The sequence below is a fragment of the Protopterus annectens genome, chromosome 14.part0 (assembly GCF_019279795.1).
Source record: "Protopterus annectens isolate FY-2018-M chromosome 14.part0, PAN1.0, whole genome shotgun sequence".
Taxonomy (NCBI): Eukaryota; Metazoa; Chordata; order Ceratodontiformes; family Protopteridae; genus Protopterus; species Protopterus annectens.
Genome location: NC_056748.1, coordinates 186,601,239 through 186,615,981, shown reverse-complemented (window position 1 = coordinate 186,615,981; position 14,743 = coordinate 186,601,239). Strand labels below are relative to the sequence as shown.

The 14,743-nt window shown below is 42.7% G+C and overlaps 1 protein-coding gene across 1 annotated transcript in view; it reads right to left on the bottom strand.

Annotated features, from left to right (window-relative positions):
• Positions 1 to 14,743, bottom strand: part of XPNPEP1 (X-prolyl aminopeptidase 1) — a 1,046,907-nt gene that overhangs the window by 579,450 nt on the left and 452,714 nt on the right. Inside the window, exon 7 of the mRNA XM_044055946.1 lies at positions 13,231 to 13,312. Coding sequence (XP_043911881.1) covers positions 13,231 to 13,312 — 82 coding nt within the window. The remainder of the gene's footprint in view (positions 1 to 13,230; positions 13,313 to 14,743) is intronic.

The following is a 14,743-nucleotide window of genomic DNA, read 5'->3' as shown; positions in this document are numbered from 1 at the left end:
CTTTTGTCCTTAAACTTAGCATCCAGAATACTGCTTCTGAGCTACCCATTAAGAAAGAGCAACCTCATCCAGGCTACTCTACATAAGCAAACATCTCACCCTGTAGCCCTAGTGACAGCAACAGTACAGTCAAAATTGCAACAGGCTACATGGATGTGTACATCAGAAGTCCCCATCAAGGTTCAGTAAGGTCCTCCTTGAACCCAAACTCCGAGAGGTCCTCAAGATTTTCTAATGCCATACTAACTAGGAATGGATAAAACTCAGACACACAAGAAATTTCATTCAGGACTCTGATCCCAACACAACAGAGGAGTATACTGTCTTAAAACACCTGTCCAAAGCTTTGCACTCCTTAACAGAAGGCACAGTGACAAGGTCCTGTGGTCAATGAGACCTACAATGGACTGAAGAAATCACAAAGGATTCAGCTCAAGGATGTTTCACAAGGTGTGCATTAAAGCAAAGGTGGGATGCCTCCAGGCTGCCAGAGCAACCTTGATCACTGGTTGCACAGGACTCCATGGGCTTTATTTACTTACTTACTTAGGTTTGTTTACCAGAGTAAGGCAATGACTGCATTTGACCAACTTCAGGCCCAGCCAAGTGGTAGTAAGACACCAGAAAAGTGAACTAAAAAAACAGCACACAGGATCATAGGAGGTTACTAGGCTAATGGTCCTAGGGCCCTTATAAGCCTAGCCAAGTTAACCCTTGTTCCCAAGAGTGTCTTTTACGAGTAGACACAGAATCAGCACTCATTTCCCCTATATAAGAGGGATACAGGTGTAACCCCCAGGATGAATTTACAGTTTCCCATCCAATCGTCCAAATTAAGCTTAAATAGGGTCAACGAGAGGCTCTGCTTAACATACATTGGAAATCTGTTCCAGAGATGAAGTAATCTATGCAAGACAAATCTACACATCAGGCAAGTCCTATTGATGTCACATACCAGGTTAAGGTCCCTTGAGTGTGTGACACATGTACCGTTTGACTTGCGAATATGTCGCATTTCCATTAAGCCAGTGTCAGAGATTGCCTTATATGCAAGGCACAGGTTGCCTCTGAGCAATCTGTACAACACAGAGTAAAGAGACAGTGATGTCAGTCTGTCCACATATGACATGCTAGAGACCCTGAATTTTCTTTGTAAGAAACCTTTGTGGTCTCTACAATTGCTGCAGGCTTAGAAAGGTACACACCAAAGGAAGCATTATACTCTATTACTAGCCTGATGAGGGAAGAGTACAAGGGAATTATAACATCTTTTTTATGGAGGCAATTCCCATACTTATGAGGTGAGCAATATAGAATGCTCTTCTAACTACTGTGGAGACATGGTGATCAAAGGTAAGGTTACCATCAACCTGCATACCCAGGTCTCTCACCACTGACTGTGTGATTAAGGTATTGCTATTTATGTAGCAGTTTGCAGGAACATCATCCTTGCCGATCGGGATGATAATGCATGTTTTGCATTGAGTTTAAGTCCAGGACTTTGGCACCAATCATTAGTCTGTATAAGTCCTTCTTGCAGGATAATGACATCATTAGGGGACTGAATGACCACTCTTAGTTTGCAGTCATTGAAAACGTTGTCATGCACAGACCTTTTGTTTTTGCCTGTACTTCAGAAAAGTAAATTCAGAGGAGTAGATTCCTCAGAACAGATCCCTGTGGACTGGTACTGCTCTGCTAGAGGAGGTATAGTCTCCTGTTTTGACTGTATGAGTTCTATTGGTGAGACAGTTTGCAACCAACCCGACAATATATGGGTTGATACCCAGTTGGGTGAATTTATCAATAATGCCTGAGTGGGGGAAGGTGTCAAAGGCCTTGGCTAAGTCCAGGTAGGCTGTATGCACAGTTTTACCCTCGTTAAGGGCTTTGGTGACTGTCTCAAAGAAATCCACCAAGTTTAACGGGCACAATCTCCCTTTCAGAAAGTCAAACTAGGGTAGGGTCGATTGTTTGTAGATTACCTATATCTTTGCTGATAAGGTGGGAGGTTGGCCTAATGTTTAAGGTATGTATACCTTACAGACACTAGATGCAGGGTTTGATTCTTTCTCAGATGGGGTAATTGGCTAGGCTTAAAATGGCCCACAAGGGCAGTTAACCTAGTACTAATCTATGAACTTATGAACCTATATGCTCCATGGCCTTGCAGATAAAGCTGGTTAGGCTTATGGGTCTAAAAGTTCCCAGGGTGTGTGGATGCAACCCCTTTTGATATGCACCTCACAAGACATCTACAACAACTGGAAAGGCCACAGAAATACCTCACAAAGAGGATTACCGGCCTCATACAGATGCCCTACGCAGACCGTCTCAAAAAACTCCAACTTTACTATGTCGCATATCACCTACTCAAAGGCAATCTCTGCCTAACATACAAAGCTATGTCAAACCCAAAGCTGTTGGACATGCTCCACTTAAAAAAATCCCAATCCCTCCGAGCTACACGCTCTAGGGACCTAAACTTTGTCACCACAATAAACAGAACATGCTGGAGGGATAGATTCCTGTCCCAGAGACTTCCCATACTCTGGAACAAACTGTCTTATCTATATCAAACAAAGCTCCTCATTAGCACTCTTCAAGAAAAATCTTGATGCTTGAATGGGAGATAGGAAATTCACCCCAGGGATCACTTCTGTGGCTCTACTTGACAGGAGCACAGGAAAATAATTTTCTTGGGTGGCAAAAGCCAGGCTACCGTTTGGCTAGGCTTATATAGGCTCTAGGGCCAATAGCCTAGTACCTACCTATGAACCTATGAATGACTGTAAGTTGCTCTACATTCAGGAGGGACAAAACCTGTACTAAGGCTGTAGCTGAACAAGGTACCCAGAAGTGTTGCTAATTCCTGTTTTAATCCACTTAAAACTCAGCCTGGGATGTTGTCTGGTCCCACTGAGGCTGTTTTTTTAGCCTTGGAGAGGGACTTTAAGACTTGTTCCTTGGAGATACTAGGTGGGAGACAGTTGGTAGCGATGCTTTGTGGTATATGTGGCAGGGACAGGGGAGTGAAGTTTGCACTTAACCTGTCAGCCAGCAGGTTGGCTATATCTACAACTTCTGTATACGTAGTACCATTAACTACAAGTTCTGCGCAAATCTGGGATTTTCCTTTGAGGTTTTGGATGTAGCTAAAGAATGCCATATGTTTTTTCTTAGCTAGGGATGCTAATTTGGATTCATAACTAGCTTTAGAGGACTTTACAAGATGTCTTATTTGTCTATTTAAATTAAGGAGGGAGTGCTTACAGGTTTCAGACTGGAACTTCCTACTCCAACAGCAATTTCTTCCTCTTATTATATACCCTGTTAATGACTGATGCCCACCAGGTAGGTTTGTTCTTCCTTGAGGATCTCGCTTTGGTCCTATCAGGTACAGAAGAGTTAATATGATTGTATAGATGCTCGTATAAATCATTAGTGTATATCCCAGCATAGGTAACCTCTTCATCAGTGAGGGGAAGGGATATGAAGCTATTTATGCTGTCACGTAAAAGGTCATAACTGGCCTTGGTGAATTTTTTTAGTCTGGTTACTGCTAGGGGGGCTGGTGTTACTGTTACCTCCAACGAGACTGATTTGTGGTCAGACCTCACCAGGGAGTGCAGCACACTCGGGGTGGTACAACGATCCCCCATGTTGGTGAACATCAGTTCCAGAACGTTTAAGCCCCTTGTGGGGGGTGTCAACCAGCTGATCCAGGGCAATGAAGGTAATGAAGTCTAGGAACCTTTGGGTGAGAGTGTTAGTACATATATAATTAACCCAATCAATGGACAGGTAAATAAAGTCACCCAAAACTGGGGTGTTTGGTTGTAACTTCATCGACTCAACTAGATCGAGGTAGGCTGAATGAGTGTCACAGTTCATGGAGGGGGTCCTATAGCTGGCAGTGATTTGAAGAGGGGTCTTACCAACAGTTAATTGTACCTGGAATAATTCATTGGAATCACTCTAGTTAACCAGTGTAGAGGTCCAGTTGTCTTTTATTAATATTGATACACCACCCTCCCTTAGTTTTCATACCTTCAGTTTGAGGTCTGAACGTGTGGAAGGAATTGTAACCTGGTAAGGGGGCTGGAGTGCTTTCTGCAGCCTTAAACCAGGTCTCTGTGACTGCATAGATGTCAGCATCTTCTAAAGTAAGGACTGCTTCCAGTGAGTGCAGTTTCAGATTTAGACTCCCAGCAATGAGCAGCATAACCATCAGTTTGTTTTTTGATGGTCTTATTATGTTGGGAGTTTTGTCCTTGTGACACTGCCTAAAAAAGGCACTATGGGGCTGGCAAGAGCCTTAGCCAGTAACCGAAATCCCAGAGGTGACTAATGAAGATTATCTCTGGCATAGCATCAAGGTCTGTCAGTCCTGTCATCCAAGGCTGACAAGTACTGGATCCCCTTAGAATGACACCAGAAACTAAGCCAATTATTGAAATCAGTCATTTTTTGTTTGTATTGAGACATCATCCTAGGTGAAGGTAAAATGCTGCTTAAAGCTAGGGACATACCTGTCTGGGACATGTAATCAGAGACCTCAATCATGTCTCTCTTCGTATAGTCCTGTGAAGTACGTCTCATGTCATTCACACCAATATGGACTATGACGGAGTCGTAGCAGTACCTATTGTTGAAAGACTTGCCTGAGTGTGTGATGTGTCAGATCCTGGCACCTGGCAGACAACTGATTGTGACCTTTTCCTTATCTAACCTGGTGAGTGGGACATGTGTGTGTCTCACAATGGTGTCGCCTATGATTAAAATATTTCAGTTTCTGTTTTGCCTTAGGGTCTTGTCTGGTTAGACACTGGTGCATGAGCTATTGTGTGCACTGTCTTCTAACATACTTAAAAAAATACAGAGTTGAAGCACAACAGCAGTGAAAAAATAACATACAAACAAGATCTGTTGATGAGCAAGCAACACGTCAATAAGACATGGCAATCACAAGTTAATTACAACTTATAGCACTAAAGTAATACGTTTAAAATGACATAGCAATTACAATTTGTTTCTGAAATATGCAGCATTAGATTTAACGTGACATAGTATTTACAATTTATTTACAGTCTTTCCCAGATAGGTGTTTCTGAGGAGATGTGACAGGACTTGAGGCCAATCCATACTAGACCTCATGAAACTTAAGGTATACCTGAAACAGATGTCATCTGGGAAGAAACAGGAAGACAGAGGAATGAAAGTCCTTATCAGCATCATCAAGAAGGATCTCCAGGTCTTCAGACTTCTCAACTAAGCTGGAAGTGGAGGAAGACTCACCCCAGACCACCAGAAGAAAACAAACAATGTTAGCAAGCTGGTGAGGATGTGATGGTATGTGCTTTATGTCAGACAGGGCAGATCCAGCATGTGATTTCATACTCACCAAAGAAGGCATGCAATGGAGAGATGCCTGTGCTGAGCCGAACACTAGGGTCAGACTGTAATCCCTAAGTAACTAGTTGTGTGTAACTTCTGCAACTGTAACTCAAACTCCCACCAGTTATCAAACATCAACTTGAATTCAAAGTCTCAAGCTTGGACCCCTGCATGTAATAATCTACCAGTTCTCTCAGCTGGAACTGAGCAGTCCAACTAAGCCTGATCAGAGGTCACAGAAGAGGAAACTCTGCCACAGAACAACAGAGGGTTGTGAAAAGTCATTAATAAAAAAATACTTACTTAATACCAGGCCTAGGCCTGGCCTTATCCTACAAGATTGAGTCTTTCAGTCATGCTTTAAACTGTGTCAAGTTTCCCCCTATTCAGATCTACATAAGGAGTTCTCAAATGCTACCATTTTTTTCAGCTGCAACCTAGGCAAATACCTGTTCCTTATGGCACTGACAAGTGACGGAACTGAATCTGGAAAAGTGCCCCACTTTCTACCTCTCTTCCATACAATAAAAACAACACCAGTGTTAAGTACTGAGTGGTAAGTGGAGAGTCAAATGAAATACTCAATGGTTTGTAAAGCAGCAAATGCAGGAAGGTCACCTGATAGCCAAGATTACGATATGAACTCTGCAAGTGGCAAAAACGAAATGCTGGGCTCCACAGATGCGTGCTCTAGTCAGCTCAACAGATGGCATCACACTGTGCAGTGGGTCTGGGGTATGAGTGTCAACAGCGGCCTTCAAAAATCTGTTGAAATCCGATAGGGTGATAGGAATTATCCAACCACTGATCTATCAAGCAGGTCTAAATTTACTACATCAACTATTACTCCAGATACTCTAAAAAAACAAGCAACGTATAATATATTTTACTGAAATAATGTGGAAACATGTATGTCCATCAAAGAGGAGGATGCACAGCGTTTTGTTCCTCCCTGTTTTTAGCATCTCCAGATGGTTGTCAGCTATCCTCATTTCCTCTGCTCATCCACCAGGTCTAATAAAGCCTTTCACACACTATACCCAATCAATGTCAGAGGTTGGTGAGAAGTTCAAGGAGCCTGCAGCAGTACTATATTGCTGCTGGTGGGTATTTTGATCCTATTTTACCCACCCCTGCAAGTCCCCAGTACAAAAGCAAACAGCAGAACATACACTGGGCTTCAGTGCCGAACTGACTCTTACGTCCTCAGTGGGCTGAGATTAGAAAGACACCCTACTTAAACTTAGAGAGCATCTTGCAGTTGTCTCCCCAATCTAGTGGCTCAGCTGTGAATGCTCTTGTGTGTATCTGAGTGTAAGATAAAGACTGGGGTATGAGGATGCTTATACTAGTTACAGCATGTATTTTATAAAGACTGGGGGTGTGAGGGTGCTTTTATTAGTGAGAACATGCATTTTACAAGGACTGGGGGTGTAAGGGTGATTTTATTAGTAGGAACATGCATTTTACAAAGATTGGGGGTGTGAGGGTGGTTTTATTAGCAAGAACATGCATTTTACAAAGATTGGGGGTGTGAGGGTGGTTTTATTAGCAAGAACATGCATATCACAAAGATTGCGGATGTGAGGGTGCTTTTATTAGCAAGAAAGTACAGTTGTGTACCTACCATAAATGTAGATGTTCGAGTGTATTCACTGTTGCAGTCATTACAATTGGGTTATCCTGCTGGCAGGCTACCCGCAGCTGGCCTGAGTTCCAAAGTCTAGGTCCGGCGTCAGTTGCTGTCACCTCTTCCCTGATTTCAGTGCGCCAGGGGTATATAAGATGCAGCCGACACCATTTTCTTCAGTTTTTCTTGCCCCAGATGTCAGGTGCCCCTAAAATGGTAGGCTAAATTATGCCAATAAGCATGCATGCACAAAAAACAACTTTTCCTTTATCCACAAGCAAATACACCACATAGGTTGTATAGAGTAGAAAAGTACAGTTAGGTCCCAGCAAGGAAGAAAGAGGAATGGTGGGAGGGTAACCTGCACTGCAACAGTGAAAACACTTGAACATCTACATTTACGGTAGGTACACAACTGTACTATGTTCATCGTGTTTCACTGTTGCAGTCATTACAATTGGGTTGAATCCCAAAGCTAAGGTTGGGAGGCTGGAGCTAAATAGGATTAGGTGAGGCTATACGGCCCTGCAGAACTGCAGTGGCAAAGCCTGCCCTGGATTTAGAGTAGAGAGGTAGGTGATGGTGCTTTGTAAAGGTATGCACTGAACTCCAAGTGGCAGCCTCTAAGATGTCTTTGGTTGGTACTCCTCTGAGGAAGACTACTGAAGTAGCTGCTGCTCTGGTTGAATGTGGCCTAATGCCCTTAGGCACTGATTTGCCATGCTGTGAATAGCAGAAATGAAAGCAATGGCCTATCCACTTTGAAATAGTCTGTTTTGAGATATGATTTCCTTGTGATGCTGCAGCATATGCCACTAGAAGTTGATCAGTCTTTCTGAAAGCTTTAGTTCTGTGCAAGTAGAAGCGTAGCTGTCTGTGAATGTCCAAAGAATGCAGAATTTTCTCACCTTTATTCTGTGGGTTTGGATAAAATGTAGGCAAATGAATTGTTTGGTTAAGGGCCACACTGGACACTACCTTAGGCATAAATGTAGGGTTTGTCCTCAGCGAAACCCTGTCAGGATGGAAAATGATAAAAGTTTCCACAGCCATGAGTGCCTGTAACTCTGAGACTCTTCTAGCGGAGGTTATTGCTAGGAGCAGAGCTGATTCCAGGATAATAATTTTATGTCAGCTGCAGAGGCTGGCTCAAACGGAGGCAGTGTGAGTTTTGTCCAAGACAGTTGAGGTCCCATGCAGGTATTGGTGCTCTCCTTGGAGGTCTTATGTTTTTGGCCCCTCTGAGGTACTGCCTCAATAACGGATGAGAAAAAATAGGTGGTTCTGTATTGTAATGAGCTGAAATGGCAGAGGCATGAATTTTAATTGATGAAAAGGAAAGGCCTTTATCCAGCATCTCAGTTAAGTATTGTAAAATCTGAGGAATATTTGGAACAACTGTGTCAATGCCTTGTGCTTGGTTCCAAGCACAGAATCTCTTCCATATGTCTGCATAAGATTTTCTGGTGCTAGGCCTCCTGGCCTCCAAAATAACATCCATTACTGCTTTAGAAAGAGGTGTGTCTTGAGAGGCTATATTATCTGCCATGCTGCCAAGTTTAAGGTTTTGAGTTTGCTGTGCAGTATCTGGCTGTCTTGTTGGGTCAACAAGTGAGGAATTTGTGGTAATGTCCAGGCTGGGCAGTGAGACAAGCTCTTTAGGATTGGGTCCAGTGCTGGAGGGGCCAGTCTGGGGCAATCAGTATCATTTTTGGTTTCTCTTGTCTGACCTTGAGGAGTATCTTGGGGAGGAGAGGCAGAGGAGGAAAGGCATATACTGTTAGATTTTTCCAGCTGAAAGATAGAGCATCCACTTTCCATGCTTGCTTGTGAGAAGTCCTTGTGCAGAATCTTTGTAGTTGGTAGTTGTGAGGAGAGGCAAATAGGTCTATGTCCGGGCATCCCTAGGTCTTTGTTATCATGCTGAAGATTTGTGGATCCAATTTCCACTCGTGGGGATCCATTAGATTTCTGCTTAGATCGTCTGCCAGAGTATTTTTCCTTCCTGGCAGAAATTGAGCTTGCAGATGTACTTGGTAAGTCAATGTTGTGTGCCACAAGTTCATGGCTAGCCTGCAGAGGGGGTAGGGATGTGTGCCTCCCTGCTTGTTTATGAACCACATGACTGTAGTATTGTCCATCTTTATTAGCAGTTGTCCTGGATGAAGTTGATCCTTGAAGGCTGTTAGGGCATTCTGAACAGCTAGCATTTCTTTTTGATTGATATGTAGATGCATTTGACTTGCGGACCATGTGCCCTGAATACATCCTCCTGCCATACGGGCCCCTCAGGCGTAATCTGATGCATCTGTTGTCAATGTCTGCCTGGCTGTGGGTAAGGTGAATGGCTGTCCCATGTTGTGGTGACAGGCTTTTGCCCACCATCGAAACTCCTGTTGCAGGCAGAGAATGAGGGTAATTATGGTTTCCATGCTGTGGCAATGTTGAATCCAAACACTTTTTAGATACCATTGAAGTTTCCTCATATGCAGTCTTGCATATGGAATTAGCAGAATGCAGGATGCCATGAAACCCAAGGCCTGCAGAATTTTTCTTGCAGATAACTGGGTCTTTGTTGCCAACATTTTGAAGTAAGTAGTCAGTTGTCTGTTTGTCCGGTGTGAGATAAGCCATCTGGGCAGTTGTATTTAAGCTTGCACCCAGGAATATTATCTCTTCAGAGGGTATGAGTTTTGATTTCTTCTCGTTTACTGTGTACCCTAGACTTGTCAGTAATCTTTTTACAAACGCCAGATGCTGTAGTAGAATGTCCTTGTTCTCTGCTTGAATAAGGCAGTCGTCCAAGTAAGGATATATTTGTATTCCTCTTTGTCTGCAAAATGCAATTACTGGTGCCAGGCACTTTGTGAAGACCCTGGGCGCAGTAGATAAGCCAAAGGGCAGTGCAGAGAATTGGTAGTGTATTGAGCCAGCTTTGAATCTGAGGTATCTTCTGCATGTTTGAATGATTGGGACATGCAGGTATGCCTCTTTTAGATCTAAAGTCACAAGCCAAACCTTCTTGCCCAACATGGGCAGAAGCTGCTGTAGGGTCAACATTTTGAATTTTGGAATATCCAGAAATGTGTTTAGAATAGATAGGTCCAGTATTGGTCTCCAGGCTTTGTCCTTTCTGGGTACTAAGAACAGTCTTGAATAGAATCCGTGACTCTGCTCTTGTTCTGGTACTTGTTGAATGGCCCTCATGTCCATGAGGGATGAAACTTGTTTTTGTGCCTCTGCCCATTGATTGCGTGGCAGGTCTGGCATACCGTTTTGCCTTGGCAGGGTGTGAAAGTGGAACCTGTAGCCTTGTGAAACTATATTTAGAACCCATTTGTTCTGGGTGATCATGTGCCAATTTTGTGAAAAAAGTGCTAGCTTCCCCCCAAAGGGGCTGCCAAAAGATAAGTGCTTGGTGCTGAAGTGGAAGGTCATTGAGACCGTTTCCTGTATGGCTGTGATTTTTCCTCTCCGCTCTTGGAGGTAGAAGCACTCCATTGTTTAAGCCTGTATGAGCCTTGGGGCTGTGATCTGCCTCTACAGCGTCTGTATCTGCCCCTTTATGGTCTATCTGACACAGGAAAGGACCAATTTTATGTAGGCCAGTTCCCGCTAAATCTGGGAGGCTGTACCTGCAAGAAAGCCTTGACTGTTTGCATAGATTTAGCCTTGCCCTCCATTTTCTTCAACACCTCTTCTGCTTTAGCACCAAACAAAGTATCATGCTGTAAAGGAGCGTCTAATAGTTTTGCTTTAACATGATCAGGCAAATTTTGTTCTTTTAACCAAGTATGTCTCCTAATGACAGAACCTGTAACAGCGGCCCTGCAGGAGGCCTCAAGAGAATCAAAACCACATTGCAAAGTATGCTTTCCAACTTGTTCAGCCGCATGCAATAAATCCTGCATTTCTTTATTGTCTGCACATTCTACATTTGCTGGCATTTTCTGTTTAAGCAAGGATATAAGATATTGCTGGTACTTAAGCATATGAAATTGGCAATTTAAAGCTCTTACAGCCAAGGTAGCAGAGGTATAAATCTTTTTGCCCCATTTGTCTAGGGCTCTAGAATCCCTATCAGAGGGAATAGGGTTTTTTGCAGCCTTGACCCCTTTGGGACCCTGAGAGATGGTTTCTGGGTCAGCTGCAGGGTTTTTAGAGAGAAATTTATGTGAATCAGGAACCCTGTAGTATCTGTCTGGCTTAACAGGGGCTGGTGGTAAAGAGTCTGGAGAAAAACTGGACTCTGTAAATACATCATCTACAATGTCTAAAACAGGCGGTACAGCAAGGGGCCTGTGCTGGTGCAATAAAAGGAAATCTCTGAGCCTTTTCTTGGATTCTGAGTAATCTTGGCTCTCCCAGTGGAAATGCTCCCTCATAGTATGCAGTGTTTCCCCAAAAGAATAATCCTCAGGAGGAGAGGCTGAAGGGATAGATTCTTCAGCAACAGAATCCTCATAGGGAGGAATGGAGTAATCCTGTTCAGAGGAGGAGTCAGAAGAAATGGAAACCTGGTCTGAAGACTCATATTCTAACTCTTGCCTAGGCCTCTTTTTCAGGAGGGGGATGGGAACCCCTGATCAAAGTAATAAGGTCTTCGGCCATTTTAAGCATCTGTTTTTTAGGCATGGAGGCCTGTCCAGGTGAATGCTGTACTTGTTTCTTTGTCTTTAGAGCTGCTTTAAGTCTTTGTCTTTGTAGCTGAAGTAGGTTTCACATATAACCGTGTAGGCCTGAAAACACCCTCAGAAGCCGATGCCTGCTCAGCGGCTCCAGATTCATCTGAGGGAATAGTTTCCGAGTGTCCAATACCTTGAGTTTCCAAAGGCCCAGTCGGCTCCACGTGGGAGTCGGAAGCGGCCTGTGTCTCTGAGGTAGCGGGTGTCAGGGGCTGCGAAAGCGCCTCACTGAGAACTGGCGACAGGCCTAGAAGAAGCCTCGTCGTCGGTTTTGGATCTCGGATGCCTGTCCTTTTCTTTTTCTTTTCGTTTTTTGTAAATTCCGGTAGTCGGCTGATCAGACGGCATTATATAATTAAATCTGCCAAAGTAATGAAATGCAAAATTGTACCGACGCTTAATAGTGCGTTGGTTAAATCTAGCACAAAACCGACAACTAGCAATGTTATGGTCAGGGCCTAGGCAAGGAATACAGTAAGAATAAAAATCCTTATGAGGTATTTGCTTCCCACAAGAAATACAGTTATTAACTTTTTCTGACATCGGTCTGGAGCAAGAAAAAAATTTCCCCAACAGGGTACTTAGCTTTAATGAAGACTTTGGATCTAAAATTCGAATTTGAAAACTACAGGAGTCGGCCGACCAGCACTTGCGAACTGCTTTTGCTTCGGGCACCACGTGGCAAGAAAAACTGAAGAAAATGGTGTTAGCTGCATCTTTTATACCCCTGGCGCACTGACGTCAGGGAAGAGGCGACAGCAACTGACGCCGGACCTAGACTTTGGAACTCAGGCTGACTGGGGGTAGCCTGCCAGCAGGATAACCCAATTGTAATGACTGCAACAGTGAAACAAGATGAACATCATGCATTTTCCAAAAGTGGGGGTGTGATGGTGCTTTTATTAGTGAGAACAAGCATTTTCAAAAAATCAGCAGCAAAGTATTTGAACTTGAGCAGTTGAGATGCAAGTTAATAAGCAGAACCCCACATACCATATTATAAGCACTAATATGTATTCTAAACAAGAATTAAAGGCCAGAGGAAGCCCAAGTGAGCAGCCTTGGCATGATAGTGCTTCCATGGTATAGGTCTACTAACTCTCTGTAAAGGCACAATCAGACAGAAATAAATAATACAACTCAGTCAAAGAAACCTGAACCCAAATCTCCAAAAAAAAAAAAAAACACTTACTTCAAATGCTACAACTAATCTGGGAGTTAAATACTGACTGAGCCATATATCTGGGCAACTTAAGCAACACAGGCAACAAAAATTAGTTTGGGAGGAGTACTACACGGTACGTGGGAGAAGAGAGGATATCAGATTTAAAAGCTGCAGACATTCCAGTGTCTGCTGCCATGATTACTCAAACATGAAGACTGTCAGAGTTGTCTACAAAAGCTTAGAGTGTCAGCAGCTAAGATTAGAAGAAAAGGAATTAAAAGAGCATGACTTCAGAATCATAATTTCAACTGTATTACAAATTCATTGTAAAACTACAAAAAAATTATAATTACCTTATTGAATTTATGCCTATTACTGAGTAGGCAAAAAATACGGGATTATGCTCAACATCAGAACCACGGAGGTTAAAAAGCCCTGAAAGAGAAAATTGTGCAGTGTTATTCTTCATGGTTTGCATAATTTTCTGTTCACATTTATCAATGACTGAAGCTACAAAAGCATTTCCCCAAGACACACTGGATGTATCATCAGGTTTAAAATACAGATAATGTTTGAATGTTAACATATGGTTAATCAGGAAAGCAGTTACTACAGAAGTTCACCTACAGCAAAATATGTACAATAACTTTGAAGCCAGATGCAATTTATTCTAAATAATGACAGTGAAGCACATGCACTTAACACTAATTTAATAAAAAAAAAATCACTTTTCTATACAAAACTTTAAGAGACTCCAGAATCTGGTATCAGTAAGTCTCTAGCACGATGAATAATGTAGGAATTGCAATTAAACCATTTCTATAAATAATTATGCAGTTTCTGCCAATATGAAGCACTGGAAAGGAGAACAAAATAAATCTTGAGTAGCTAAACCTTTTAATACATACAGTTTTACTACTTTTTTTCTAATGGGTAGTAAGTTACTTTTATTTCAGCCTGGTCTTTGCAAATTCTTGACTGTGAAATATGGTATAAAAGGAATATTCCACGAAAGACAGGCAAACCATGTGGATCGGAGAACTCCTTGTGCTGACACAATGCATACCACCATGCTAACCCCCTTTATCCCATTTTCTACATGGGGTTGGAGGTGCTGCGAATACTGTGCTTATCACTCTCTTGATTTAATGTCGCTCTCCTACCTTCTTTGACAGTCATGCTTGACTGTAAAATGTCTTTTCTCACACAATCTATCCATCACATTGCTGGACGCCTTTCATTTCTTGTTGCCTTCTTCCTGAATGTCCCAGATCTTCTCCACTAGAGTGTCCTCTACTTTCCTGCACATTTGTCTGAACCACTGTAATCTCTTTTCTTTGACTCTGGCTGCAATTAGAGCTACTTGAGCTTCTGTTCTGATGTCCTCATTTCTTTGTCTGTCCCACTGTGTGCATCTCTCTACCTTATGCCTTCATCTACATCACCTATAGCTTCTTCAAATGCTGTGTCTTCTCTCTCCAGACTTCTGCAAAATACAGTAGTACTGCTCCCACCACTGTTTTGTACCCTTTACTTTAAAACTTCTCTGGTATTCCTCTGACACACATTACCCCTCTGACATCCAGGGCCAGTTGGCTACAGCCCCCCTCTGATCCTAGCTTGACTTCTTCATTCAGACTTCCCTTCTCTTCAAAATCCATCCCAAATATTTGAAGCTGTTAACCTCTTCCACTATTTTCCCTTCTACTTCAATTTTCAGCTTCTTCTGATTTTCCCTAAGTGCTGCCATTATAACTCTGTTATCTCATACCTGTACTCAGTTTCATCCTGTGTGCATTAAGTTTTTCATTCCATTCCCCTGTCTTTTGCTGAAGTTCTTATTCAGAGTCTGTATGCAATGCCACA